Below are 26,212 nucleotides of genomic sequence, written 5' to 3' on the forward strand. Positions count from 1 at the left end.
ACCCCAACCCCAACCCCAACCCCAACCCCAACCCCAACCCCAACCCCAACCCCAACCCCAACCCCAACCCCAACCCCAACCCCAACCCCAACCCCAACCCCAACCCCAACCCCAACCCCAACCCCAACCCCAACCCCAACCCCAACCCCAACCCCAACCCCAACCCCAACCCCAATAGGTTTTATTAATAATTGTTAAAATTTTTATATAAAATGTAAAAAGAAATGAACATGTTTTAAAATCAAAAGTTTGTAAAAATTTAATAAAATTATTAATTAAAATTTATATATAGATTTATAACAAGCATAAAACTTAAATTAATAAATGTTTAACATTTACATCAAATTTTATTAAAAGAATTCTTTATTTGAGATTTATACAATTTTTTTCAAAAAATTATAAATATTTTGTTTATTTAATTTTATATAATTAATAGATGTTAGGTATTAGTACAATTTATTCATTTATGATATAATTTTTGATATTTAAAAAAATTCACCCACCGAGGGGCTCGAACCCTCGACCACCAGCTTAAAAGGCTGGCGCTCTACCGACTGAGCTAGACGGGTTTGATACTATTATAAAATATTTTTACATGTTTAATAAAAGGGATACTTAGTAAAATAATGTAATTAATTAATAAATTTTTGATATGGAATAAAAATAATTATTTATTCTATATCATAAAATAGAAGATATAGAATAGTTAGTTAGTTAGATTTTTTGTATTTTACTAAATTTCAAGAAATTCTAACATGAAAATAGAAGGATATCTTAATTAATAAAATACGTGTGAATCCAACTTTTCCATAGTAGTTATTAAGATTTGTTTAAGGTTATTAAAAACAGGCTTAAGGATTTCTTGTTAAATCTTTATAATTTAAATCAAAAATTAAAAAATATAAATAAGGGGTATGAGCACAAAAAAAGAAAAGAAGACTTCAGAAACTAAGCAAAAAAAATAAGAAGTAGAGGTTAAGGAAGAAAAGGATGAAGATTCAATTAGCATATTGACTCATCCTTTCACAACTTTCTATTATTTCTTTTTAGTTTTAGTCAGTTATGTTAAAGTTGGCTTATAGTTCGTTTTGAGGCACATTATTGTAATTTCAGTTGTATTGGCTGTGATAATTACTCCTAATTTCATTTAAGGACCTCATTTAGATGTAAGATTGACAAAAATAAGGCAAAAACTTATCATGATTTTTATATAAATAATTAAAGTATTACAGACATGCTGAAAAGGTTGGCTACTTTATGGCTTATTGGATTATTTTAGGTGTAGCTTCTTCTATTGGTCTTGGAACTGGATTACATACTTTTGTTCTCTACTTAGGACCCAGAATTGCAAACGTATGATTAAATAAGCTCTTAATATAGGTTAATTAATCTTAAAAATAAATAGATTACAATCAGAGCATATTAATGCAATGCTTTACCCGAATTCGTTCCTAGCAAGTGGGACTAATCATATCACTTTAGCCATTGTCCAGGTAAAAATTATTATCCTTGATTTAGTTTAAAATTTGTTTTTATCAAAAGAAAATGTTGAGAAGCCTGTTTAGTTTTTGGATATTTTGTTGAGCGTTTAATTCGAAGCATTTTTATGGGGTTTAGGAACTGCTCTTGGTGAATTACCTCCTTACTTTATCGCAAAAGCTGCTGGTAAATCTAATTTACATTGATATTATTTTTAATTTTATTTAAACTTAATAAAGCTGCAAGCAAGAAAAAGATTGAAGAATTAGAAGATGTTGAGGCTCACAAGAGTAAAAATAATTTTAAAAAAATTATAGTTTTGTATTAAATATTATTTATTTTTAATTTAGATGACAAGGACTTGATGTCAGTAGCTAAAAGACTTATTTACAACAATCTACAAAAGTATGCATGGATCACTGTTTTATTATGTGCTTCCATTCCCAACCCCCTTTTTGATCTTGCTGGTAAAAATAAATAAATACTCCATTTTACTATTTAAAGCTAAATAAAAATTATAATTAAAGGTATTTCTTGCGGTCATTTTGGAGTACCCTTTATGACTTTCTTCTCAGCTGTTGCTATTGGCAAGTCAATCATCAAAGTTCATATTTAGGTATTTATTTATTTATTGCTTATTTTTTATTTTTTTTCAATAAATTAATTAAGATTTCTCCATTTTATTTTTCTATTACTTGGCTGAATTAATTTATTGAAATCTTGCAATAAAAATTATTAGAAAATTAACTTGTGAAAATAAATATATTTAAAAGTATCATTTATTTTTTAGTTCTACTTGGAGAATTAATTATTATTAATTTGCTAAATTATTCAATGTAATAATTTAATGATTTTTAAATAAATAGATGATTTTCGTAATTTTCATTTTCTCACAAGGACATGTTGAACACGCTTTACAATTTATCGAGAATTTAATTCCTTTCTTGAAAGGAAAACTTAGCGATATGCTAGAAAAACAAAAGAACATTTTAGCTAATGGAGCTGTCAGTGAAGGTGAAAAACCTTTGATTGGGTAATTGTGGGATTACTTCATTATGCTTATGATTGGATACTTCTTAATTTCTATTATCAACTCTCTTGCCTAGGGATACTATGAAGACCTCAAGAACGAAAAGAAGCAAAAGGAAGAAAACAAAAAGAAAAAAGACAATTGAAAAATTTAAAGATATTTGTATATAAACTAATAAATTTTATTTGTGTTTAATTAATCAACAGATTAAATAATATCTTGATGCAATTTGTTTGTTTTTTATTTTATGTGATAAAATTCCAAAAATTAATGAATTTTTCATGGTTTAGAAATTTCTATAAAATTACAAAAAATGATTTGATTTTTAAGTATCAAATATCTAAGAATGTGCAAAATTGCTTAAACGAAAATTAGTTTATACTTTTGAAGCTTTATTTTAGATATCTGATTTAAAAAATAGAATGAAATAGATTTAAGAATAGTATAAATTCTAAAACATTAAGAAAAAGATTAGACAATTTTTTTAAATAAAAAAAATACTCAAATTACGTGTTTATGTGTAAAATAATGTCTATATGATACAGCATATCGATAAACTATCATCAACTTACAATGTATTATTAAGATTAATTGATATATATATATTTTTAATGCATTATTGCTTGATTTAAAACAGACTATTATCATCCTAGTCAATATTAAAAGTTATTATTTAAAAAAAAAAATTTATTAACAAAAAATTAAAGCTATAAAAAAATGAAAGCTCTTATTTTAGTAGGTGGTTTTGGTACAAGATTGAGACCCTTGACTTTTTCTTGCCCTAAGTCAATTGTTGAATTCGCCAATCAACCTCTGGTTACCCATTAAATTAAGGCTTTGGTTGATGTTGGTGTTACAGATATCATATTAGCCATCGGATTTTAGCCTAAAGCTATGATTGAAAAAATAAAATAATTTGAAGAAGAAGTAAGAATCCCACAAAATTGTTTTGTTTTTTAAGAAAATTTTTAACAATTAACAGTACAAAGTCAGAATTATTTGCTCTCAAGAAGTTGAACCCTTAGGAACAGGTTAGATTTTATATTTTCATTTTAGCAAAATTGATTTCTTAACTATTTTAAAATTAATTTTAAAGGTGGTCCTTTAAGATTAGCCAAAGAACATCTAGTTAAAGATAACCCAGAAGGCTTATTCTTCGTATTAAATAGTGATGTCATTTGTGATTTCCCTTTCAAGGAGATGCTCGCTTTCCATAAAAATCATCAAAAGGAAGGCACCATTCTCCTCACTAAAGTGCAAGATCCCACTAAGTACGGAGTTGTAGTTTCTGACTCAAATGGCAGAATAGAGCGTTTCATTGAAAAACCTAAATAATTTATTTCTGACAGAATTAATGCTGGTATCTATCTCTTTAACACTTCTGTTATTGATAGAATTCCTGTAATCCTTTTTCTTTTTCTTCCCAATTTCTTACATTTAGCTATAATTCACCTATTAATTTTTATATTCAAAAAATATTTTGTAAACTAACAGCTTGAACCTCATATGCTTGAGTTGAATACTTTCCCTACCATGGCTAAAGAAGCGTAGTTATACTCCATGGATTTACCTGGGTTCTGGATGGACGTAGGCCAACCTAAAGATTTCGTTATTGGTACTACCTTAATTTTAGAATCAATTAGAACTAAAAATCCTTCAGCTTTAAGCACCGGATAAAATATTATTGGAAATGTTTTGATTGACCCCACAGCTAAGATTTCACCAACAGCCGTTATAGGCCCTAATGTAACTATTGGACCTGACTGCATTGTTGAAGAAGGTGCAAGACTTAAAAATGTTGTTATGCTCAAAAACTCTACTGTTGGAGCTCACTCTTGGGTAGATAACACTATTGTAGGCTGGGACTCTAAGATTGGAAAATGGGTAAATATTATTATTATTTAAATAAAAATCATTATTAATTAGGACAAGAATATGTATGCTGAAGAAAGGTTTGATTATAAATTTTAATAAAAAATAGGTAAGAATCGAAGGTTTAACTGTTTTAGGTGAAGATGTAAAAATAAAGGATGAATTATTCATAAATGGTTGCAGTGTACTTCCTCATAAAGTAATTTCTACAAGCATTAACGAAAAGGGACAAATTTTAATGTGAGATAATATTTAGTTATTTAACTTGTATTTTAAATCTTATGTTTCATATAGTATTACATTCATTAAAAAGATATTATTCATTATTAATTTTGTAAGCTTTGAATAAATTTATTGAATTTCTATTAAAATTTTGTTTTATTAAATATATCTTTTACAAAATTATTAATTTGCTTAACTGACTAATAACTTCTACTTTAATTAATTGATTATAATTATTTTTTTTAATTTTCAGCTTAACTATTTTTTAATAATCTCCATTAAATATTTAACTTAGCATGCTATGATTTTTAGTTAAAAAATTTATTTTTGATATTTAGTTAGAAAAAATTATTCTTTAAAATAAACCTTAATTAGTGCAATAAAACAAACTAAATTTGTATTCTTTCAAAAAAAAAAAAAATTAAATTTGCTAAATAAATTAAAAAGAGCTTTTGTTAAATTTAACAAATTTTACTTTGTAAATAAATAAAAAAGATACTTGCATAAGATTGTAATTTGTTTAAGACTTATCAAAAACTGAAAGATCTATCAAAATATTTAGTTAAATTATAATAAAATTAAACAATCAATCAATAGTTTATAAAAAAAATGTAAGGGTTTATAAAAAAATATGTAAAGCTTATTACTTTAATAAAAAATATTGTTAGAATTAATATTGATTTGCTGAATGTAGATTGAGAAAAAAGTCAAGATTTAATTAAAAATTTTAATTAATTTTGCAAAAAAAAAAAATACTTATCGGAGATCATAAAAATTATTGATCTTTAGTTATTACTTTAATATTAAAGGATATTTTCAATGAATTAAGGTTATATTTTATTAATTTAAAATTTTCAAATTTTACTTTTATTGAAATACAACTTGTTTTTATAAATGAGTTAAAAATCAGATATTACTAATTTACTTTAATTATAGTTGTAGGAAATCAAAGATCATAAGCACGAATGCCAGGATAAAGAATGCAAGGTATCTATTGAAATAATTTAGTCTGTAGTAGATTGCATTATTGAAGATCTATCAGAGGAGAATAGAGATTGGACTGAAAGTGATATTAATGATTGGAAATCAACATTAGATAATTAAGGATTATGCGATAAAGCTATGGATATATTCTAATTTATTTTAGATTGCTTGTACAAATCTAAATCATTTGTAGCTAACTAATCTAATTTTGAAGAAACTTCGTCATAAACATTAAATAATAAATCGTAGATAACGAATTCAACTAATGATACAACTAATTAAGTTGATAATTTCTTCTAGACTTAAATTGATGAAAGCTGTTAAAGTGAAGCCATAAGGAAAAGAGAAATTTAAAAAAAGATTTAAGAATTAGAAGAATCCATAGAAATGAAATAAAGGATTATAAATGATACAGAAAATTAGATTTAATAGAAATTAGATGAGAATTATAAAACTTCAGGTAGTTAAGATTTTAAATTACAGGATTTATTAACAAAATTATTATAATTATTAATTTTATAGAAGAAAATGATGGATGGGTTTAATTTGAGTAAGAAAAAATTTCTTACTTGAAGGAAAAATCAGAAGTTTTAAACCAACTTGAAGATGTTTTTCTAGAAATAGATGCAATTTAAGAATTGGTTTAAATCAGAGAAGAAATAAAAAGTTGTATTGAAAACTACGACTTTAATAAAATATAGAGCTTATAAAAAAACCTAGATTAGAGGCTTAAGAATTACACTTTTATAATTGAAGACATAAGAAATATTTTATAAGTGATTGAAAATTGGGAACACAAATACCCTTTATGCACAGACAAAAGTGTAGGATTATTTATAGATATCGAAAAAGACAACTAGTATTTAAATCAAATGCTTAAGCAAGTTAATAATGTCTATAATGACTAAATGTTAAAAGAGTTAGAAGGTTTACATGATGTGTTATCAGAATTAGAGTAACTTAAAATATAAAATGATAATAAAAATAACAATAACAATAAATGAGTAGTTAGTAGTTATGAATAAAAAAATTAATAAGTTAGTTATGAATAAAATAAATATTTAAACAAATTGAAAAATATTAGAAATAATTCCAAAATAAATTAATTTTCTTTATTAGTTTAGTAAGTAAATCTCCTCCTTAATATTTCTTAATATTCAATTCTGAAATGTTATTTTATAAAAAATTTATTAGTTAGTTTATTGTGAATATTTTTTTTTATAGCATCATAAATATTTATTATCAAAATATGTTAATTAATAATTTTATTTAAATTTTAAATATTTTAAAAATAAAATTTCTATTCCTTTTTTTTATATTTTAATTGAAAATTATTAATTTAATGAAATATGTTAAAATGAATTTTCTATTCTTTTTTAATTGAAAATTATTAGGTTAATTTAATTTTGACATCATTTTAAAAATAAATTTTCTATTCTTCAAATTTTAATTGAATAATATTTTAGTAGAATTTTATTCAATTTTTAAATGATTTTATTTTAATATTTTATTTTTAAATATTTTCTTGATTTTTTTAATTAATTGAACATTTTTTCTAAATTAAAAAAAATATTTTTGAATGAAAATATAATGAATGAATGTCTCTTAAACATTTTAGAAATTGCTTTCTTTTGATTTGATTATTATTTAATAAGGATTATTATGGAAGAATACTCTTAATTTTATTTATAAACGAATATATGAAAAATAAATATAAATAAATCAACTTCTACTTTGTTTTAAATGAAAAGAATAATAAATAATTAAAAGATGAACATATTTAATATATAAAATGAATGGAAAGAAAGAAAATAAATAATTATTATATATTTCTTATTTGTTTTTTGTTTGCTTAAAATGGTGATAATAAGAATAAAAAGAGACCAAATTATTTTAGCTGAAATAGTTAGATATTGTTATGTTTAATCATTAATAAATAAATAAAATTCAAAGACTAAAAATCTTCTTGATATAAAAATAGCTATAAATAAATTATTTAATAATAAATCTTTATAACTAATACTTATTCAATTTAAATTAATAAAAACAAACAAAACTAGTTTATAAAATAAAACAAACTATCACACTTAACTAAACAATCAAAAATGGTAAACTCATTTTTAATTCTATCATTTCATATTAAAATATGCACCAAAAAAGCTCAAATAAAATATCTTATGCAAGAGAAAAGATGATATTTGAATTAATTTTATTCATTACCATGAATAAAAATCCGATTATTTTCCATTATGATTTAAACTTCAATTTTAAATAATTTTTAATAATTTATAGGAAATTTCTGAAAGAGCTACTCCCCTCGCTGACGATACCTTATCCAAGGAATTGACCAATCTTGTTACTTCCTGCTCTACTTAAAAGCAAGTAAAAATTTTACTTTTCTTAAACATAGATCTATTTATAAGCGTATAGTTTTTGTAGTTGTAGCAGTAGAGCTAATTTATCAGCAAAAGTGAGCTTAATTAAAAGCAAACTAGTTCGATAGGGTAGTGACTGCTTTTTATAGTAGTTCATACCGCTCATAACTGGAACAGTAATTGATTTTACTGCCTTTCTCTTTAAGAGCCTCATATAAATATTTCAACAAGCAAGCTGTTAAGTGAAAAATACATAGCAGCATATTTTTAACAATCTCTCAAATCAGCTTAGAATGAGAAAGGCAGTGTTTTTTACTATTTATTTATGAATAAGTAAAAAACATGATAAAATGAAAGTTATTTGTATGTCTGTAATTAATATATATAAAACAAAAAACTATATAGCTATTTATATAAATCATAATATGATTTTATAGATTTGAAAGCTATTAGTAAACACTTAAAAAATTATATTAATTAAATAAATATTAGGGATACAAATGAATAATTTTATCTAATTTCTGGTTATGATGCTATCAATTAATTAATTGCACACAGAATACATACAAATATACGCTTTAAAATTTGAAGATTTATATTCATTCTATAACGTACTTTATAAATTTACTTGTAGGTTAAGAAGGGTGCTAACGAAGCCACCAAAGCTTTGAACAGAGGTTTGGCTGAAATTATTATTATTGCTGCCGATACCACTCCTCTTGAAATCGTTCTCCACTTACCTTTATTGTGTGAAGATAAAAACGTCCCCTATGTCTTCGTTTCCTCAAAGAAGGACTTAGGCAGAGCTTGCGGTACTTCCAGAAATGTCGTCGCTGTTGCCATCGTTAAAAACGATCGTTCCAACCAAACTGAAAAAATTAAAAATATTAAGGATAAATGTGAACGTCTCTTCATCAACGCTTGATGTTACTTGCATGCATACATAATTTTCTAATTTGTTTTAAAATAAAGAGTGATAAAGAAATTGCAAAGAGCGAATGATTAGCTTGAGTGACTGGCTCAAACAAATACAATAATATACTTTTACTTAAATAATATTAGCAACTATATGGATTGATGGATATATTGAATATCTTATAACTTATTACTAATATATGTATAAAATTTACCCTGCTATTTAAGATAATAATTTTTTTGCATTTCATGTAATTATTTATGTTTTGTCCTCACGTTCATCATTTACTCTTTCGCTCATATTTCATTCAAGTTTTATATCCATTTTAATCATTCTTAATTATAAATATTCAATTATTAATACCCTAATTATCTCGAAAATTTATCATTAAAATTAATGGAAAGTACAGATTCCTAAGAAGAATATGCATAAATTAAAATCATAAATCAGCCTAATTATTATTAAAAAAGAAATTAATAATTATAGCAAGAACCAAAATAAATTTATATTTTATTTAGAATTAAAAGGAGTAAGCTAGCTACTCAAGGTTATTTAAAATAACTAAAGTGATACATTATATAGATTTAATTTTTTTTTTAATTTCTTTACTCTAATTTATTTGAAAACTATTTAAGCTAAGTTAATATTTAATTTTTTTAAACATCAATTTCTCTTTAATTTGAATTATGATAAAAAAACCAAATAAAAGTAAAGAAAAAAAAATAAATTAACAATAAAAAAATACTAAAAAATGAATTTTAATCTAATTAAAAGTATTTGAGCAAGTTACTTAATATATAAACATTATTTAAGACAACTGAAGAGATATACAAGATAGAGATTAATATCTTTTTTAAATAAATCTATTATATTTTTATATAATCTAATTTAATAAAAGATTGTTTTTAATCTTCATAGTTTAAAAAGTTTAAATCAAATTTATCTTTTATTTTGAATGATAAAAAATTAACTTTATTTAAAATAATTTAATTCTAAAATAAACATTTTAAAAAAAATATTTTTCTCTAATAAATTGAAATTTAATTTGAATTTAAAATGAATAGAAGAAAAAAGTGAATATACAAAATAAAATATTAGTTACTACAAAAAATTTAAGTTATTGCTAAAACTTTTTTATTATTTTTCATAAATAAAGCAAAATAAATATCTGATATGTTTATGAATTTTTTTTTTGAATAAATATTGTAAATTTTGATACATAGTTCAATTATAAAATTTATTTTCACATGCTATTTTCAAATAAAATAAGTTTAAAAACAAATTCTCTTTTATATTAAGTGAAAAAAAATATAAATTAGATCAAAAGACTTTTAAGTTAAAGTATCTACTAAACAAATTTTATAATTATTTTTGTATTAAATATATATGTTTTATTTTTTTATATTATTTTTATCTTAAAATGATATATTTATTTTTTAATAGAAAGTTTGTAGTAATTTATATGATTAAATTAATTACTTATTAAGTGGGAATAACATTTATAAATTTATAAAATAGTTTAAATAAATAAATAAAATAAATATAAGTAACTAGTTTGTTCTAAATTAATTTAGTTTAATATAATAAACTTTTTATTTTGACTGCTAAAGTAATTTAAGTAAAGAAAATGAATACAAAATATTTAAAATTGCATGGAAATAAAAAGAGTAGTAAATTAAAATAAATTTTTTGTAAAAACTTTTATTTTTAAAACTTATTTTTTCTTTATTTTAAAATAAATTTCTATTTTAGTTCGAAGAAAATTTGATGGAATGGAATAGATTATGAGCCTCAATTTATTGTAAAGATAGCAGTAAAGTTTTAACTACTTTAAAATTTATAAACAATCTTCAATTATGCTCTATTGAAATAGAGATCAAAAAAGGAATTAAGCATAAATTTTATCACATATTTTTTCTTTTACTTTTTGTCAATATAATTAAAAATTAAACACTATTTTTTAGAAGTTGAATTTAATAAATGGCTTAAAAAAGAATATAAAAAGAATTGTAGGATTTGTAAAAGGATCCTCCTGGAAACTGTTCAGCAGGTATATTTAGACCTCTTAACCTGTTAAACATTGATTTTAATTTACTTATATATAAAAATTAGGACCTGATATCTCTAAAGATAGTATTTTTAATTGGACTGCAGCAATTATGGGACCTGTAAAATAGGATTGATTAATAGCTATTTATAATAAAATTTAATAAAATAGGAAGATTCACCTTACGCAGGAGGAGTATTTTTGTTGAATATAATATTCCCTAACGATTACCCATTTAAACCTCCAAGAGTAAAATTTGAATTAAGATTATATTGCTCATATGCAATTTTATAATATATTAATAGGTCAGTTTTTAAACAAGAATATATCACCCTAATATAAATTCAAATGGTTCTATTTGCCTTGATATCTTAAAAGATTAATGGAGTCCAGCACTTACAATTTCTAAAGGTAAATTAACAAAATTACAAAGAATTTAGTAACAATATTTTAAAAAATTAATTTTATAATAAAACTGAAGTTTTATTAAGTATCAGCTCGTTACTAACTGATCCAAATCCAGATGATCCTTTAGTACCTGAAATTGCAAATTAATATAGATCTAATAAAAATGAATATGTCTTAAAAAGTTAACAGTGGACTAGAAAATATGCTATGTGAGAATTATTATTTAATTTTAATATAATATCTATAGAAATATATCATTAAATAAGTCATAGGTGTTTGTTTGTTTGTTTTATATATGTGAAAATAATTTCTGATAAAATATATTCCAAAAATATTTTAATTTTTAGATAAAATGTAAAATTCTATAAAATCATATAAATGCAATTAAATTAAAAAATAACTTTAATTTAAACATTAAAATAAAAAATTGCTAAATTATAAATGTATTAAAATTTTTTTCATTTTAAATATTTGAAATAATTGTTAAAAATTTACTTTTATAAATAGTAATAAAAATTATGTTATTAATCAAAAAGAAAAAGTAATTCATCAAAAATAAGAAAATTCGCTTGATTTTTATTTCAGAAGTATAGAAAAATGTTAAATTAAAATATTGCTTATTATATAAAATTTTTTAGAAGCTAATTTAAATTAGCATCTTTCTATTTATTAATAAATCACTTAAAATCAATTATATAATTTATACTTTTATGCTTTAAGTTTATTAAAGTTAATTACATAAATTTTTAATTATAAAAAACAATTTATTAAGATTTTACTTTTGCTAATCTGCAACAATTTATATTTACTAAAAATGTGAGATTTAAATATTTGAAAGTTGTTTCATTGAATTTTTAATTTTAGATCAGCTGTTAAATAATTTGAGTAAATATTTTTTTAAAATATTTTGAATATAAAAATGATGGATTATTTATTATTTTAGGATTTTAATTGTATTTAAACTTTGATATTTAAAATAATTATTTCTGATTTTATACTTAATATTTGTATTTATTTGTCATTTTATTTTTCATTTCATTTTTAATTTAATTTAATTTATCTTTATTTATTTATTTTCTAATTTTATTTTAAGATTTTATGTTTGTTATGATCTTTTAATTTTTTAAATTTGAAATTTTATTTTTCATTGTATTTTCTTTTTTCTTTTTCTTTTTTAACGGAGAATCTTCTTGGATAGGCAGTTGCTCAATCTCTCTGTGCTAGCTAGCTTGTTTAAAAAATACTTTTTATATATTTAAAAAATAGGGAAAAAGTGTCCTAAGACTTATAGTGGGTCATTGGTATACGTATAATCCGACATCGTATAAAAGAATGATGAAAAACCTATTTCAGTCGGGGGTGGAAATGGCTTTTCATCGTTAAGCAATAAGTTGTAAATGACCTTAAAAACTTGCACAATACTCTCCCACTGAGTAATTAATTTAAGTGCCTAATGGTCTAAATCTTATATACGATGCATTAAATAATTATTTAACATATAACAAATGATCAACATAAATTGGCATTAGCATACCAATTTATTTGATTTATTATTATTTTTTATTTATTGTTTAGCAACAATAATTATATTGCATTAGCATGCAATTTGAATTTAAGAGCAACTTTTAGCATGGGTAAGCAAGCACGAACTCTTGTTTCAGCATGGGTAAGCAATCAAGCAAGCAAAATTAGCAAATGGGTATGAGCATGATGATTTCTTCTGATTTTTATTAAGTTTCTTAAGAATTATCTTTAGCAAGCCCTCTTCTTAAGAAACTTAATTTTTTTAATATTAATAAATTATCAAATTTTGTTAATATCTTCTTTATTTGATAAATAAAAAATTTGAATTCAAATTAATTAGATTTTACCACTTAATAAAAAACAAAATCAATAATATTAATAAACTTCTCTTTATTACTTCTTTATTAATATTTTGTTAAAAATTCAAAAAAAAGAAATCTTTGTTTTCTCATTTAATTAAAAATAAATAAATACAATATAATTTTTGAGTGCATCTGTTGTTTTATGATTGATATTCCCATTTCTTTTAAAGTCTTTGTTTTTCTTTTAATTAAATTCAATAAGAATATTAGCATGTGTTTTGAATGAATAATTTCTTTTTAAAATAGATCTTATTATTGAAGGTAAAATTTTGTAAAATTAAATTAAAAAAAGCAGAATATTTTATAAAAAAACAAATTTCCTCCCCACCTTATAAAAAAAGGTAAAAAGGTTAATAAATAAATAATAATTAATTAATTAATAAAAAAATAAATAATTAAAAAAAAGAAAAGAAACAAACATTATTAAATAAAAAAGTTTTTAAAACCCACTACAAATAAATAGATGCACTAAATTTTTTAAATAATTTGGCTTATCATTTTTAAGTAAATCTAAGAATATCCTAATTCTACACTACCAAATATTTACACAAAAAGATGAAAAAGCCTCTAATTTATTTGATAATACTTTGTTTCCTATCTTTTAAAGCTGATTGTAGAGAGCTTGTATCCTACAACAAAGCGCTAATGTAATGTCAAAAGAAATGTCTTTTCCTAAAAATGAGAAATAAAAAATCTCATACAATCATATATTTATCTATATAAAAAGTATTTTTTAAACTAGATTAAAGAAGAAAAAGAAAAGGAGATTAAGACGCAAGTTGAGAGTGATTGAGTTGCATGACAGAGATCATTGATGACTTTAATATTAAAATAAAAATAAAAAACCAAATAATAAATAATAAAAGAAATAAATAAATAAAAAAATAAATAAAAACTAAAAATAAATAAAAAATATATTAAATATTAAAAATAAAAGAAAATAAAATAAAATAAAATTAAAAATAAACTCCAAATAAAAATTAAAAGCCAAATAGAATTAATTAATGAAAATATAACAGCATACATTTTAATGCTTTAATTTTAAGATTTTTATAATTTTTTAACTTTTGATTGTATTATTATAAAAAACTATTTAGAAGTCTAGAAAAATATTTATTACAATAGAATATTAATGAAAATTGAAATTTAGTTTATTTTTATATTAAATAGTTAGCATAAATTTATTTTTATTTATTTTAAAATATAAAAAATGAAAAAAATATTTAGAATTACTGATCTTACAGAATATATTCTAAAATATTCTATCTTAAAAAGGAATGTAAAAATTAGAATATTCAAATATTATCATTCATTCTGATATTCTTATTAAAATTAAAAGTATTATGTGATCACATATTAGAATAAACAGAATATTTATCTAAAAAAATATTGAAAGATAGATAAGAAGTAAATGAGATTGATTGCCTTTAGTTGAAGAAACATTTATTGTACATTATTTAATTGTTTTGTTTTTTTAGAGTTGTTTAATATTGCATAATTTCAATATAAAGTTCAACTATTTTTGTAGTTAATTTTTTAAGCTATTGAATTAATAAAAATAGTGTATACTATTTAATATATCAAATTATTTATTAAAATATTACTAACAAATTCAAGGTAAAAATTTTTGAATTTAGCTTTTATAATTTGGAAATAAAGGCAAAAGCAAAACATGAAATTAAATAAATTAATTTTAATTTTTTTGATTATTTTTTATTTTGATAATTAGAAGGCATTTATTTATTTACATTAAATTTTGAATTATTTAATAGATAATTGTGTTAAAAACTATCTATATCTCTATCATTCATCATCTTTATCTTGATTTTATTATTGAACTTAATCAGAAACATATTCTAAAATAGTCTATTCTTCATTTTATATTTCTTCAGAATCAACGTCTATAATTGTTTCATCTTTTTCCTTTTCTAAGGCTTCTTAATCTTTCTCACTTAGAGTAGTTTTTTCTGGGGCTTCGTAATCGTCTCCAAACCAATTTGTTAATAAACCATCCATAAATCCCTACTCTTCTTCTAATTAATGTTAGAGTTAGCTTGCTGTAATTGGTTTACCATCTTCACCTACTAATTATCCATCAACTACTTTTAAGTCTTTACGTTCTTCACCAGTAATTTGATCATATACCTTACCATCAATAACTATAATTCCTTCAATAATTTATCCATTCGAAAGCTTTATTTATCCATCTTTACTTATTATAAGTTTTTCCTCTTATTATTATCCATTAGCTTCTCCATTTCCATTTTTTGCTGCTATTTCCAAAGCTTTTTCATTCTTAATGATATCATCTATTGTTAATTTCTTTTCTTCTTCTGTTTCTTTTATATTTTTAAGAAATTGTTCTTCAATTTCTTCAATCTGTTTAATGAATTTTTCATCCTCTTCTTTTTATTATTTTCTCTTTCGCTTAAAAATGATATTTTAGTATCTGAGTTTGAAATATACCTTCTTAACATAATTAATATATATCCTCACTCTTTAGATTTTATCTTTTAAATCTATTAGTTTATTTTGAAGCTATAAATAATAATTTTTTTATGTTTATGGGATCCTTTGTGCAACGAGTTCTACATCTTCTTCATCATACAATTCATCCATAATCTTAGCCAATTTTTCATCTTCAGAATAGTGATCTAGCATATTCTATTCTTCTAAATCTATTTTGGCATTGCTGAAGCAATAATCCTTTATATAAAATTCACAAAAATCAAAATAGCAACCATCATATTTTGAACCTTTTGTCAAGAATAAAACAAAAAATTCAGTTTTTTTAAAAATAGATTATCTAATAAACAAAATAAATACCCACAAAGCAAGCTCTTCTATCCGTGGACCAAACACAATCCTATTAAGCAGTACAGCCTTAACAACTCATAATCCTTTTACATATTGTTACTGGAGGATCTACTTTTAATAAAATCTCTTCAATTTTTATTCTGTATTGTGATATCTTTTACTCATAGTGATCGAGTGTAGAAAGCATAATTGCAGAAGCTAGCTATATGATTAGCTCATGATTTTGCTCTAACTCCCTTTAAAGAACTTAGATTTAAGCGTCTAAATATATCATTGTATGATTTAAATATAGTTTTATTAAAGCTTTTTTCTAATCTATTATTTTTTTATTCTCAACTGTAATGTTTTTTAATGTTTCTAAATTCAATTAATAATATTTTTTTGATTCATCTTACAATTTTAAGCTCTAAATTTTCATTTCAGCCTCAAATTATTCTTTTGAAAATGGAACCACCAGCAATAAATTTTTTTCTTTTTTCTCTTCTTCTTGAGTTACTTACTAAGTCGCATTTTAAGCTTATGCTCCAGCTTATTAAGTTGGTTGTACCGGCTAATTAGTATTATTTTAAGTATTTTATGTATCTAATAGTGTAGTATTATTTTGCTAGTTTGTTGTATCAACAGCTTATTGCTAAACGCCTTCCTAAGCTTCTTATTAAATAAATAAAAATTTCTTTACTCCAATTTATGTCTCCTCTACTTGCGATAAAGATAAATGGAAAGCAGAAGCTAAAAATAATAAAATAAATATTTTCTTTTAAGATTTCATTGAATATTTTATATCCTAAATGATTTAGCATTGTGTTTTGATATTAAAAAATATTCAAAGAATTAATTCGTTTTATTCGTTTTAGTTATTGGTAATTAGTATCATAGTTCTATTAAAATATAATTCGCAATTATATCCAAGCAAATTTTGTCAATTTTTATCAATTATTGCAAAATAAAACAATTTTGGCTGAAATATTTTTTTTTTTTGAAAATCAACAAAAAAACTTTAATTATTTAATTTAAAATATTTTTTTTAATCTTTCTTTTGATAAACAATTCATAAAAAAGAAGATTATTTTTATCAAATAAAAGATATTTATTCATCTAAAAAGTAAGAAAAAAATAATTTTTGTTCAAGGATTTTTTTTATTTTTAAAAATATTTCAATTTTTTTTTATAAAAAATTATTTCAACTTGATTTTTAAATTGAATAATTAAATAAATAGAAAATTAGCAATTAGATTCAATTTTTTATCCATTTGCTAATTAATTAAAATTAGGTTTGTTTTTTAAATATTTGTTTTTTTGCTAAAGTTATTACTCAAAAACAAAGTTTAATTAAAATAACTAATTAATTAACTTTCTAACAATGAATGATATTTTTTATGCTATTTAAAAGATTTTTATTATATAAAATTTATTTTGGCTAAGAGGTAAATAAATATTTAATATTTAATTTAATATAATACATAATATAATTTAAATTTTTTATATACATTTTCAATTTATTTCATTGTTTTTTTGCTTAGGGTTGTTATTATATTAAATTGGAGAATTGCTATTTAAAAGATTACAACTCACAGTCTTATTCATCTTTATATGTCTGTGTTAGGAATTAAATACATCTGTTGGCAACTTCTACTTATTTATCTATGTTATCTGTGTTTTGGTAAAAGTAAATTTATCTTTTCATGATTTGCACATAATAAATTTAATAAAGGTTAAGATCCTTATTATTGATTACGTACTTTTCTGCTTACTCATAGTAAAATATAGACTTGTTTAAGTTTACTACTTGCTTGTAGAAATCAGCTAAATCAAGAAGACAATTACAAGTGTTTTGTGATATACTGATGTACTATTCAAATGATTTATCCGATTTATCGAATTGTTTATTCATAAACTCGATTCTTCCTTTCCAAAAATATAAATTTTACAGAATTTTCTTGTTAACTGTGCTAATTTTTTCACATTCTGTTGGTTTTTGGTTTGCTAATTCTTTATTTTAAACTTACTCTTTATGATAGGTTTCAAGATATTCTTTTTCAAATTAAAGAAGCTCTTCGTAACTCAACTCATATTATTTAGTCAAATAGTAGTAGAAAGCTCTTAAAATAAGTTAATCTGAAAAATACTGCTGAGGTAAGCAGTTTAGCATTTGGTTAGATTTTTAGAGTTACAAATTAGTTAAGTGAAATATAATTTAATCAATGTAATTTTCCTATTTTTGGTATTTGTAGGATATTAAGTAATCCATTCCATAACCATGTTTGTCTATATAAATTGTGTCTGCGTATGATTGGATTAAATTCTACTATTATAGTTATTGATATTGAATGAGCTGTTTAATTATTTATCCAGAAACAGACAGGGGTTATTCTAAATTTATTATTTTGATGCATTGTTTAAATTAGCTCTCTGACATAAGATCTGGATTTGCAAATTTTAATTAGATAAATAGACAAATGATATCGTGTAATTGATACTCTAAGGGGGAAAATTCATTAGAAGAAACTTCCTCAAATTTTACATATTTTTAGTACTAAACTCTTTGCAGATTATTGTTTGATATGATGTAGTTTTTGTTAGATGCTTTTTGATTAGCTTTATTAAATATGATTTGAGTTTCATCAAAATTAATTACTGAAACACAATTACCCTCAAACAATCCAATATTATCTAGATTAAGGTTAGAATGATAAATATTAAGTATTTCATTCATTTATGTAATATTTTCTAAAACCTATTTATAAATGTGAATTATTTGGCTTTCACTTAGGAAAGGTTAATCTCTCACTTCTTCTTCTTCATTCTCTTAGTTTGTTATGCTATAGTCGTCTTCTTCATAGTTGCTAGATTTGTTTTAGTAAAGTTTAGACTAAATCGTGTATGAGTTCTACATAAGCAAAATATCCCTTAGCTTCCTGTAAACTTTGTAAAATTATAGAAGGTAGTATTCGCTATCTACTCTAACTGCAACAGGATCCTTTACATATAAATCGTTTTCTTTTGCCATTAAAGAATTTATATGGAAGAGATAGTGTTACTGCTTTAATTCTGTTAGCTTTTCTTTTCTCAATATAAATTATTGACCTTTCATCTACTTTTAGCTTGTACAAAGCGAAGTAAATTAATCTAATTGCTGAATGTATTATATATCAAGCTCCTCTGCTATTGATACAACAGGAATTTTTATAAATGAAACCTTTTCTCCAAAAACTAACTTTGTTTGTATCTCCTCTGAGTGAATGACAATGTCGACTTCCAAATTTCTGTGTCTCTCTCTTTCATAATTTTGCTTAGAAATAATTTCTTTTTGTTGCTTTAGCTTTTACTCTGATTCTTCTTTTTCTTTTAATTCCTTTTATTCTCTTTATTTTCTATAAAATTCGATTTCTTTGTCTAACTTAAACCCATAATTCACAGTAAATTACACATTTCTACTTTTTATCTTTTTCTCTGTATTCAGCAAGCAGCTATTTTAAAATTTACTAAAAGTTTAAGAAAATCTATCATCTTAGGTAAACAAATTAATTTCCCCTTGTTTCTCTAATTTTCCTAAACTCTAACTTGAAAAATTTGATTCTAAGGAATTCCTATAATTATCAGTGTTTTTTAGAGACAAAATTCTCTCTATCTTATCATTTCTTATCTAGGCAATCCTTTATTGCTTAACAAAGTCCTTCGCCTACTCCAAGTTATCCTTTTAGTCCTATTATTAGTTTTAATCTATTTTTTTACTAAAATGAAATTTTCCTTTTCCAGTCAATATCCTAATTTTATCTATTGAAGTTAAGTTGTAAGCAGAATTGTAGCTGTTTTAAGAAAGCTTTTCTTAAACCTTATTTTGTTATTTTACAGTCTTTTAAAGCTTTTCAAATGAAGAATCGAAATCGATATCATTATCATCGTTTAACAAATCTACCTCTAGGACTTTAGAATCAGCTAAATTTTGAGTTTCGCTATTAACTTAAGTTTATTACCTTTTATTATTATTTTTTTCTTGACTATTATTCTTTAAAATTGATTGATTTTCTTTTAATAAATTGGTATTATTTGATTATGTATTTAGCTTTTGTTCTTTAGAGTCTTTTGCTTTTACTTTTTATTGATTTTCAGAGTTATTCTAAATCTAAGTGGTATTCGATTGTTTTTCAGACTGAATTTTTTAAGGACTTTATTTCCTTTTTTTTAATGCTTAGCTTTGTGATTTCTCTTAAGGGTAAGCCTGCTTGATCGTTGAGTATTTAGGTTTGCTTAGTTCATCTATTCTTTTAGAATGGAAGTTTTTACGAAGGTGATTTTAATTTGTTTCCTTCATAAAAAAATCATAGTTAGTGTTTTATTTCATTTAACCTAAATCGACAGATGCTCTATAGTTAAACTGTTCGTTATAATTTATATCACTATTCTGATTCAAATTATTTTAATGAGGTATTAATTATAAATGGTTTTTTTATGAGTTTTTAGTAGATTAAGTCACTTAGTTTAGTTAATTTATATCACTAAAATGTGTATTTTTTATGACTAGTTATTCATTTCTCTATTGATATTCTTCTGTTTAGTTTGGCTGCTATTTGATTTAGTTGAAATACATATCCTAACTGCTTTATTTCTAACTACTTGATATTGAATTCAATCTTTTCCTTGGCTCAAAGAAATTTTCTTATGTTACTTATGATTTGCTTGTTGATCTGTATCTAATTTTATCCTTATTTACCTTTTCCAATTATTAATTTTTAGAATAGATTCCATGAATATCCTTTAATGCCGAATTCAAAAAGAATTTGTAATTTTCTGTTGTTTTAGGAAGATAAGTTTTCTTTTCATTATATAATGTTGATGATTCTAGCTTTGGCATGATATCACTTGAATTTTTTGAATTGCTCTCCGTTTCTCTGTAAATTTAGTTATTCTATTCATAATTTTATTTTTCATTAAATTGTGTATCTGCTTATTCGCTAAATTGTTTATCATCACTTAAATCGTCGCATGGATAAAATCCTTATTAGTGGCTCTGGGTAGCTTTTTTATTTCTTTGCTGATTATTTGTATAAAAGTATGTTCTTGTTTCGCCTTCTTAACTGTACCTATCCTATTTAGTATATGCAAATGACTAAGACTAAGGTGTGACTGATGGCCTAAATGTTTGGCTATGAAAATCTTGATTTCCGTGTGATCCGTTTAAATTATTTTATGCTTAATGGTAGTATTTATGTTCTAATTTTTACATAAATTATTTTTTAATTTTGATACAAATATTTATTTAAACCAATTTTTACTGGTTTGGCTTTGATTATCTAAAATGACTGAGCTGCTTCTAGCGCTTTGTGTTATTTCAGGGCTATAATTTTAAGAATTTTTTCTGCTGTTGCTTGAAATTTATGCAATTCTTTGCTCATCTTCAAATTAGTTGCTATATTACCTATGAGATAATGACTCATCTTAAATATTATTATAATGATTCAAATTTTTGCTATTCCAATAAGGTGTTTAATATGAATTCCTTGTAGATTACGGATACTAAGCTAGGTAAGTGCTATTGTGATAAGTTTATCTTGATGAGTTACTCTAAAGATTGCTTTAAGCATTTATCTTAATCTTTGGTAATTCTGGGATTCCTTTAGATTTCATTAAAAAAATTAAAATTAATTATTAATTAGTTAACTCTTTCTTTTATTGGATTATGCTCTATTCTTAATAACTTTTGTTTATCTTTAATTGAAAGGCAACCAAGCATCACCATAAATTAAATACATTTCCATAAAATTTTTCAAATTATATGGTCAATTCTATATCTTTAATAAATTAATTTGTTACACTTACAAATACTTTTAATTCTTATTATAATTAATAGTATATTTTTGAATTCATTTAAAAAGTATATCTTTTAGTTATATAAATACATCAAGAATAACTACAAGCAAATAAGCAAGTATCCTATCTCATTTTTTTATATAATTTTTATTAAAATATAAATATTAAATCAAATATTAGGCTAATAAAATATTAACAAATAAAATAAAATATAATAGTTTAGTATCTTAATAATACTTTATTTCGCTTTAAAAAGACTAGGGATATATACATATTACTTAATTTTAGCAGCTATTTTTATATATAAAGTGTAGTTCATACTTACTGTATGAGATATATAAAAATAAATTACTAAATTATTACAAATATTATGACAAAGCGTTTAAATAAATAAGCTGCATTTTAAATTTCTTTTGTAGTGCATTCATATAAGCCTTAAAAACAAACATTTTATTAATTATTCGAAGTCTTATTTAGTAATTTTGATATATTTTAAAATTAATCACTATATTTTAGTTCAAAATTCAATTAACATTAAATCAGTAAGCATGCTAAACTATGAAAAAATATTAACAAACTATAAAAAATTGTTAACTTTTTAATTTTATATCATAAATACTTATTAATATTCTTTTGCCTTTTTGCCATACGATAGATAAATGCTACTATTCTACAATAATTTTGAAAGATAATCATGTAAATATGAAAAAATCATAAAATTTAAATAATATTTTTCTACAGTATAGATAATCATAAAACTATGTTTATTACTAGATTTTAGATATTTTAGATAATGAAATGCAAAATAAATATTTGAAATATAGAAAACTTTCTCTTACAAAATGGTTAAAACTCACTTATTTATTACAAATACTGTTATAAAGAGTGTTTTTTTTATTTAACTCATCTCCTATCTAATAAAAAACATTTACAAAAAAACTATATTTTAGCAAAAAGAAAAGCTTTTCTTTTTTTTAATTATTTAGTAGAAGCAATAAAAAAAGCTTTTATCACAATTAATTAAGGAAATCTATGAAAAAAAATATAATTGCTTCTTATCTCTTTTTAATATTTTCTTTTGTTTCGATTATTTAAAGTTTTTTATTAGGAATAGTGTCTTTTTGATTTTGTTATCATATTCAAGTATACTTTCCATTTAAATTTTAAAACATCCTTTTCATTGATTATCACTAATATTAATATTATTTCGAAATCTAAGTTAAATCAAACTAATTATTTCTTGTTTCATATTTGACCAAATATTTAAATAAAATTGATTTTAGTTAAAATCCCAAATAATTATGTAATAAAAAAATATTTTTTTATAAAAATAATAAATATTTCTTACAAGCTTTTTGCTATTTTTTTGTTATTTGAGTAAAATTAATAGAAAATTATACTTTGATTTGAAATAAGAATAAACATAATTTGAAATTAAAAAAATGAATTACAAAAAACATTTTAACTGTAATTATTTACTAAATAATTAATCTATTAGATTTTATTTAAGTTCAACTTTTAATATTTGAGTGAGAAGCATTTATTTTTTTAGCAGTTTTTGAATACTAGAATTTAAGTAATTTATTTTATGCAAAAAAACAATAATTTTTGATTATTTGAAATTATTTATTAAGCTTACCAGAGTATTCATTCATATTTTTCTATTAATTACTATTTACTAATTTATAGATTTATCATTTTAAATATATAATCCTTCCTTTCATGCAATCATGCTTGTAATTTGTATGATAATATTTTAAAGTATTCTTTGAATTTTTATGAATATCTATTTCTTAAATTGCTAATAAGAATTCAACATCAAGTAAGTCTAAGAAAAAATCAATTTATAATCATTAAAGACGCTAGGAGGAAATCTGATGAGCTATCAAAATAACCTAAATATTTCTAACTGGCTTATATAAAATTAGGTTCTATTTAAGTTTTAAATCATAATTCTTTCTTCATTTGCATAATTAATTATATTAGTCATTATAAAATGATTTAAAGTGCTAGCTATTCTTATTTAAATTAAAAAGAATTACATTTAAAATAAGTAAATTATATTATTTTATTATTTTTTATAAAATATTTTCATATAATATGCTAATTGTGAGAGATGATTTCTAAAACCTCTTTAACCAAAATATTAAATTATTACAATTCTTTTAAATAAAATTTGTCTTACTTTTATCCAAATTATTATTTACTTTTTTATTGTAGAAGATTATTTTATTTGAATTATTGTAAATTTCATTTAAATGATATATTGCATAAACTTATAATCAATAATAAATAAATAAGCATACAGAATTTTTAATTATATTAAAGAAATATATTAACTAGTTATTTAATTTTTTCTTTTCAGAATCGTTTTGTGATAATTCCTTTTACTAATTTTTTAATTCCTTCAATAACTTTTAATGCGTATTTTCTTCTTATATTTTGCTTTGATTCGGTTCCATCATCAAATAATTTATTTTCTTAAATGTTAATTTAAAAAATCTTGAAATTTATTTCTTTTATCAAATTCATGTATGTAAGCTCAATTTCTGGAATTTCTTAACTCAAATCAATTTTAAAACACTTCAAATGAAGCTAAATGTCTTATTCGCTGAGTCTAATTTATTTGATGTTTTGATTATTAATTTTTAAAAATAAGACTTTGTAATGGCTGTGTGAGAAGTAATCGAAGAATCCTCTTGTCTAGTTTTTATAGTCTCTTCTGCTCGAAATTTTAAGCTCATAAATAATTTTATTGAGCTCTTGCATTATAACTTGAGGTAAGTTAAGATTATTTAGAGAATCGCTTCGAAACATGCTCAAAATGTTGTACATAAATAACTTATTCAGATTATGAAATTATGAATTCTTTACATAAGAGGAGTTTTGTTTCTTTATCCTTGATGATTGTTTTTTTTTTTAATAATTTTATCTTATATCAGAAAAATCAAAGTTTTTTAAAAAAGGAATTGATTTTGGTTTAATGTTGTTAAACAGAGAATTTTAAATTCTATCTTCAAGTTGATAATTTAATTAGCAATTATTTAAATAATTTATCTCGTTTTTTTATTTTGTAAATTTTTATTTTTCTAAAGCAAGTTTCTCTTAGTATTAATTTAATTAAATTTTTAGTTATTTTATTTGTGTATTTTTTTGTGTAATTAAAATAGTGTTATTTAAATTATTTCCCTGGTAGTAAGAACAAAAGTTTTTATTTATTTCGCTAGCTAAATTTAGAAATAGGCATTTTAAATATGTTTGATACTAGTCTTCAAGTTTTTAGTTTGTATAACTTGTTGAAATCTCTTCAGCTTATTCTGTTTTTTTTTGTAATAAATGGCATTATTATGAAAGGTCTTCTTAGATTTTAGCAATGAGTTGTGTTTCGTCATCTAAGTTATAAAGCTTAAGAAGTTCAGTTTTTAGGTTTTTAAAATATAATTTTTCTTTTTCTATTTTTATTTTCTCATTAAAGCTGTTTTTTTGTGGGTTTTTTTATTAATTATTTTCAGATAAATTTTCTACTTTACTTGCAATCTCTGAGCTTACTTCTTATTCATCAACAACATACGAATGAGTTTCTGCCTACTATTAAAATGAGCAAATATCCTCTTCTTTGTAATTTTTAGAATATTTTATGCTAACAGTAGGATTAAATGAATGGTAATTTTATTCATTAGACTGTTCTTATTTAACGAAATCCTTCTTTTTTTCTTTTAGATCATAGATTTAAGTTATTTTTTTACCTACAGATTGAATAATTTAAATATTGCTAGTATTAATTGATCTGCTGCTTTTCCAAGAGCACTCAGATTGAGATCCAGATCTTGATTTTTCAAAGTTAAGCAAACAAATTTGCTAAGGCTAATCTTCATTGAAGCTACTTTGTTCTATATCCATTTAAAATTCCTCCTATTCACTTAATTGATTTGATTGTTAAAAGTTATTAATATTAATATTTCTAGATTCTGAATCAGGAAAGTATGCGAGTTATTATTGAATAAGCTGCTATTAGTATTACTTCATATTTTGTTGGTAGGGATAGCAATACTACATGCTATTCTAACATACCAAGTAAGGAAGTTATTGATGGCTTACACAATTGTAATTTATTTAATGATTGTTACAGTTAAAATTGCTATTAGTGTTGTGAAGATTCTGCAAAAACAGTGCATTCGAGTTAAACTGAATCACTCTTGGAGTTTGCTGAGTTTAATAATTGTAGCATTAGTGAAACATTGTTTTTTAGTTGGAAATAAATTATTAAATTAAATTAATTCTTTATAAAAATAATTCATATTTTGACTATATGTACTATATTTAATAATATCAACTTGAAATTTTAGTCAGTGGTAGCTTCCTTATAAA

The 26,212-nt window shown here is 22.4% G+C and overlaps 12 protein-coding genes across 12 annotated transcripts; 9 read left to right on the plus strand and 3 right to left on the minus strand. All coding sequences in view use genetic code 6, as the record gives it.

The window, feature by feature from the left end:
* Nucleotides 1-620: 620 nt before the first annotated feature.
* Nucleotides 621-2,799, plus strand: TTHERM_00628720 (vacuole membrane protein, putative; the record flags this gene model as incomplete). The annotated part of the gene is made up of 8 exons (XM_001019558.3): nt 621-1,166; nt 1,225-1,353; nt 1,406-1,493; nt 1,543-1,665; nt 1,719-1,769; nt 1,830-1,946; nt 2,007-2,095; nt 2,346-2,799. Coding segments are annotated over 8 exons (1,446 nt in total), but the record flags the coding sequence as incomplete, so codon positions are not given.
* A 427-nt stretch (nt 2,800-3,226) lies between these two features.
* On the plus strand, nt 3,227-4,625 carry TTHERM_00628710 (mannose-1-phosphate guanyltransferase beta; the record flags this gene model as incomplete). The annotated part of the gene is made up of 5 exons (XM_001019557.3): nt 3,227-3,436; nt 3,492-3,540; nt 3,606-3,910; nt 4,004-4,393; nt 4,491-4,625. The coding sequence occupies 5 exons, from the start codon at nt 3,227-3,229 to the stop codon at nt 4,623-4,625; spliced, it is 1,089 nt and encodes a 362-aa protein (XP_001019557.3).
* An 824-nt stretch (nt 4,626-5,449) lies between these two features.
* TTHERM_000628708 (nucleotidyl transferase family protein) lies at nt 5,450-6,591 on the plus strand (the record flags this gene model as incomplete). The annotated part of the gene is made up of 2 exons (XM_012798462.1): nt 5,450-6,047; nt 6,110-6,591. Exons 1-2 carry the CDS (start codon nt 5,498-5,500, stop codon nt 6,589-6,591), a joined length of 1,032 nt encoding a protein of 343 aa, XP_012653916.1. The 5' UTR covers nt 5,450-5,497.
* A 1,101-nt stretch (nt 6,592-7,692) lies between these two features.
* TTHERM_00628709 (50S ribosomal protein L7Ae) lies at nt 7,693-8,887 on the plus strand (the record flags this gene model as incomplete). Its single annotated transcript, XM_001471376.2, has 3 exons — nt 7,693-7,695; nt 7,880-7,969; nt 8,597-8,887. The coding sequence occupies 3 exons, from the start codon at nt 7,693-7,695 to the stop codon at nt 8,885-8,887; spliced, it is 384 nt and encodes a 127-aa protein (XP_001471426.1).
* Nucleotides 8,888-9,274: 387 nt separating this feature from the next.
* TTHERM_00628700 (hypothetical protein) lies at nt 9,275-9,448 on the plus strand (the record flags this gene model as incomplete). The annotated part of the gene is made up of 1 exon (XM_001019556.1): nt 9,275-9,448. The coding sequence occupies one exon, from the start codon at nt 9,275-9,277 to the stop codon at nt 9,446-9,448; it is 174 nt and encodes a 57-aa protein (XP_001019556.1).
* Nucleotides 9,449-10,858: 1,410 nt separating this feature from the next.
* TTHERM_00628690 (ubiquitin-conjugating enzyme) lies at nt 10,859-11,546 on the plus strand (the record flags this gene model as incomplete). The annotated part of the gene is made up of 5 exons (XM_001019555.3): nt 10,859-10,928; nt 10,991-11,046; nt 11,097-11,174; nt 11,231-11,336; nt 11,407-11,546. 5 exons carry the CDS (start codon nt 10,859-10,861, stop codon nt 11,544-11,546), a joined length of 450 nt encoding a protein of 149 aa, XP_001019555.1.
* A 706-nt stretch (nt 11,547-12,252) lies between these two features.
* Nucleotides 12,253-12,766, plus strand: TTHERM_000628669 (hypothetical protein; the record flags this gene model as incomplete). The annotated part of the gene is made up of 2 exons (XM_012798463.1): nt 12,253-12,286; nt 12,600-12,766. 2 exons carry the CDS (start codon nt 12,253-12,255, stop codon nt 12,764-12,766), a joined length of 201 nt encoding a protein of 66 aa, XP_012653917.1.
* A 166-nt stretch (nt 12,767-12,932) lies between these two features.
* On the plus strand, nt 12,933-13,166 carry TTHERM_00628670 (hypothetical protein; the record flags this gene model as incomplete). Its single annotated transcript, XM_001019553.1, has 1 exon — nt 12,933-13,166. The coding sequence occupies one exon, from the start codon at nt 12,933-12,935 to the stop codon at nt 13,164-13,166; it is 234 nt and encodes a 77-aa protein (XP_001019553.1).
* A 608-nt stretch (nt 13,167-13,774) lies between these two features.
* TTHERM_00628660 (hypothetical protein) lies at nt 13,775-14,034 on the plus strand (the record flags this gene model as incomplete). Its single annotated transcript, XM_001019552.1, has 2 exons — nt 13,775-13,866; nt 13,962-14,034. The coding sequence occupies 2 exons, from the start codon at nt 13,775-13,777 to the stop codon at nt 14,032-14,034; spliced, it is 165 nt and encodes a 54-aa protein (XP_001019552.1).
* A 988-nt stretch (nt 14,035-15,022) lies between these two features.
* TTHERM_00628650 (hypothetical protein) lies at nt 15,023-16,844 on the minus strand (the record flags this gene model as incomplete). Its single annotated transcript, XM_001019551.2, has 2 exons — nt 16,046-16,844; nt 15,023-15,975 (listed from the first exon to the last, which is right to left on the minus strand). Exons 1-2 carry the CDS (start codon nt 16,803-16,805, stop codon nt 15,023-15,025), a joined length of 1,713 nt encoding a protein of 570 aa, XP_001019551.1. The 5' UTR covers nt 16,806-16,844.
* A 693-nt stretch (nt 16,845-17,537) lies between these two features.
* Nucleotides 17,538-21,786, minus strand: TTHERM_00628640 (endo-1,4-beta-xylanase xylA, putative; the record flags this gene model as incomplete). Its single annotated transcript, XM_001019550.2, has 3 exons — nt 17,538-21,247; nt 21,310-21,648; nt 21,696-21,786. The coding sequence occupies 3 exons, from the start codon at nt 21,784-21,786 to the stop codon at nt 17,538-17,540; spliced, it is 4,140 nt and encodes a 1,379-aa protein (XP_001019550.2).
* Nucleotides 21,787-24,205: 2,419 nt separating this feature from the next.
* TTHERM_00628630 (hypothetical protein) lies at nt 24,206-26,083 on the minus strand (the record flags this gene model as incomplete). The annotated part of the gene is made up of 2 exons (XM_001019549.2): nt 24,206-24,461; nt 25,110-26,083. The coding sequence occupies 2 exons, from the start codon at nt 26,081-26,083 to the stop codon at nt 24,206-24,208; spliced, it is 1,230 nt and encodes a 409-aa protein (XP_001019549.2).
* Nucleotides 26,084-26,212: the final 129 nt, after the last annotated feature.

Source organism: Tetrahymena thermophila (genome assembly GCF_000189635.1).
Source record: "Tetrahymena thermophila SB210 genomic scaffold scf_8254584, whole genome shotgun sequence".
NCBI classification, from domain to species: Eukaryota; Ciliophora; class Oligohymenophorea; order Hymenostomatida; family Tetrahymenidae; genus Tetrahymena; species Tetrahymena thermophila.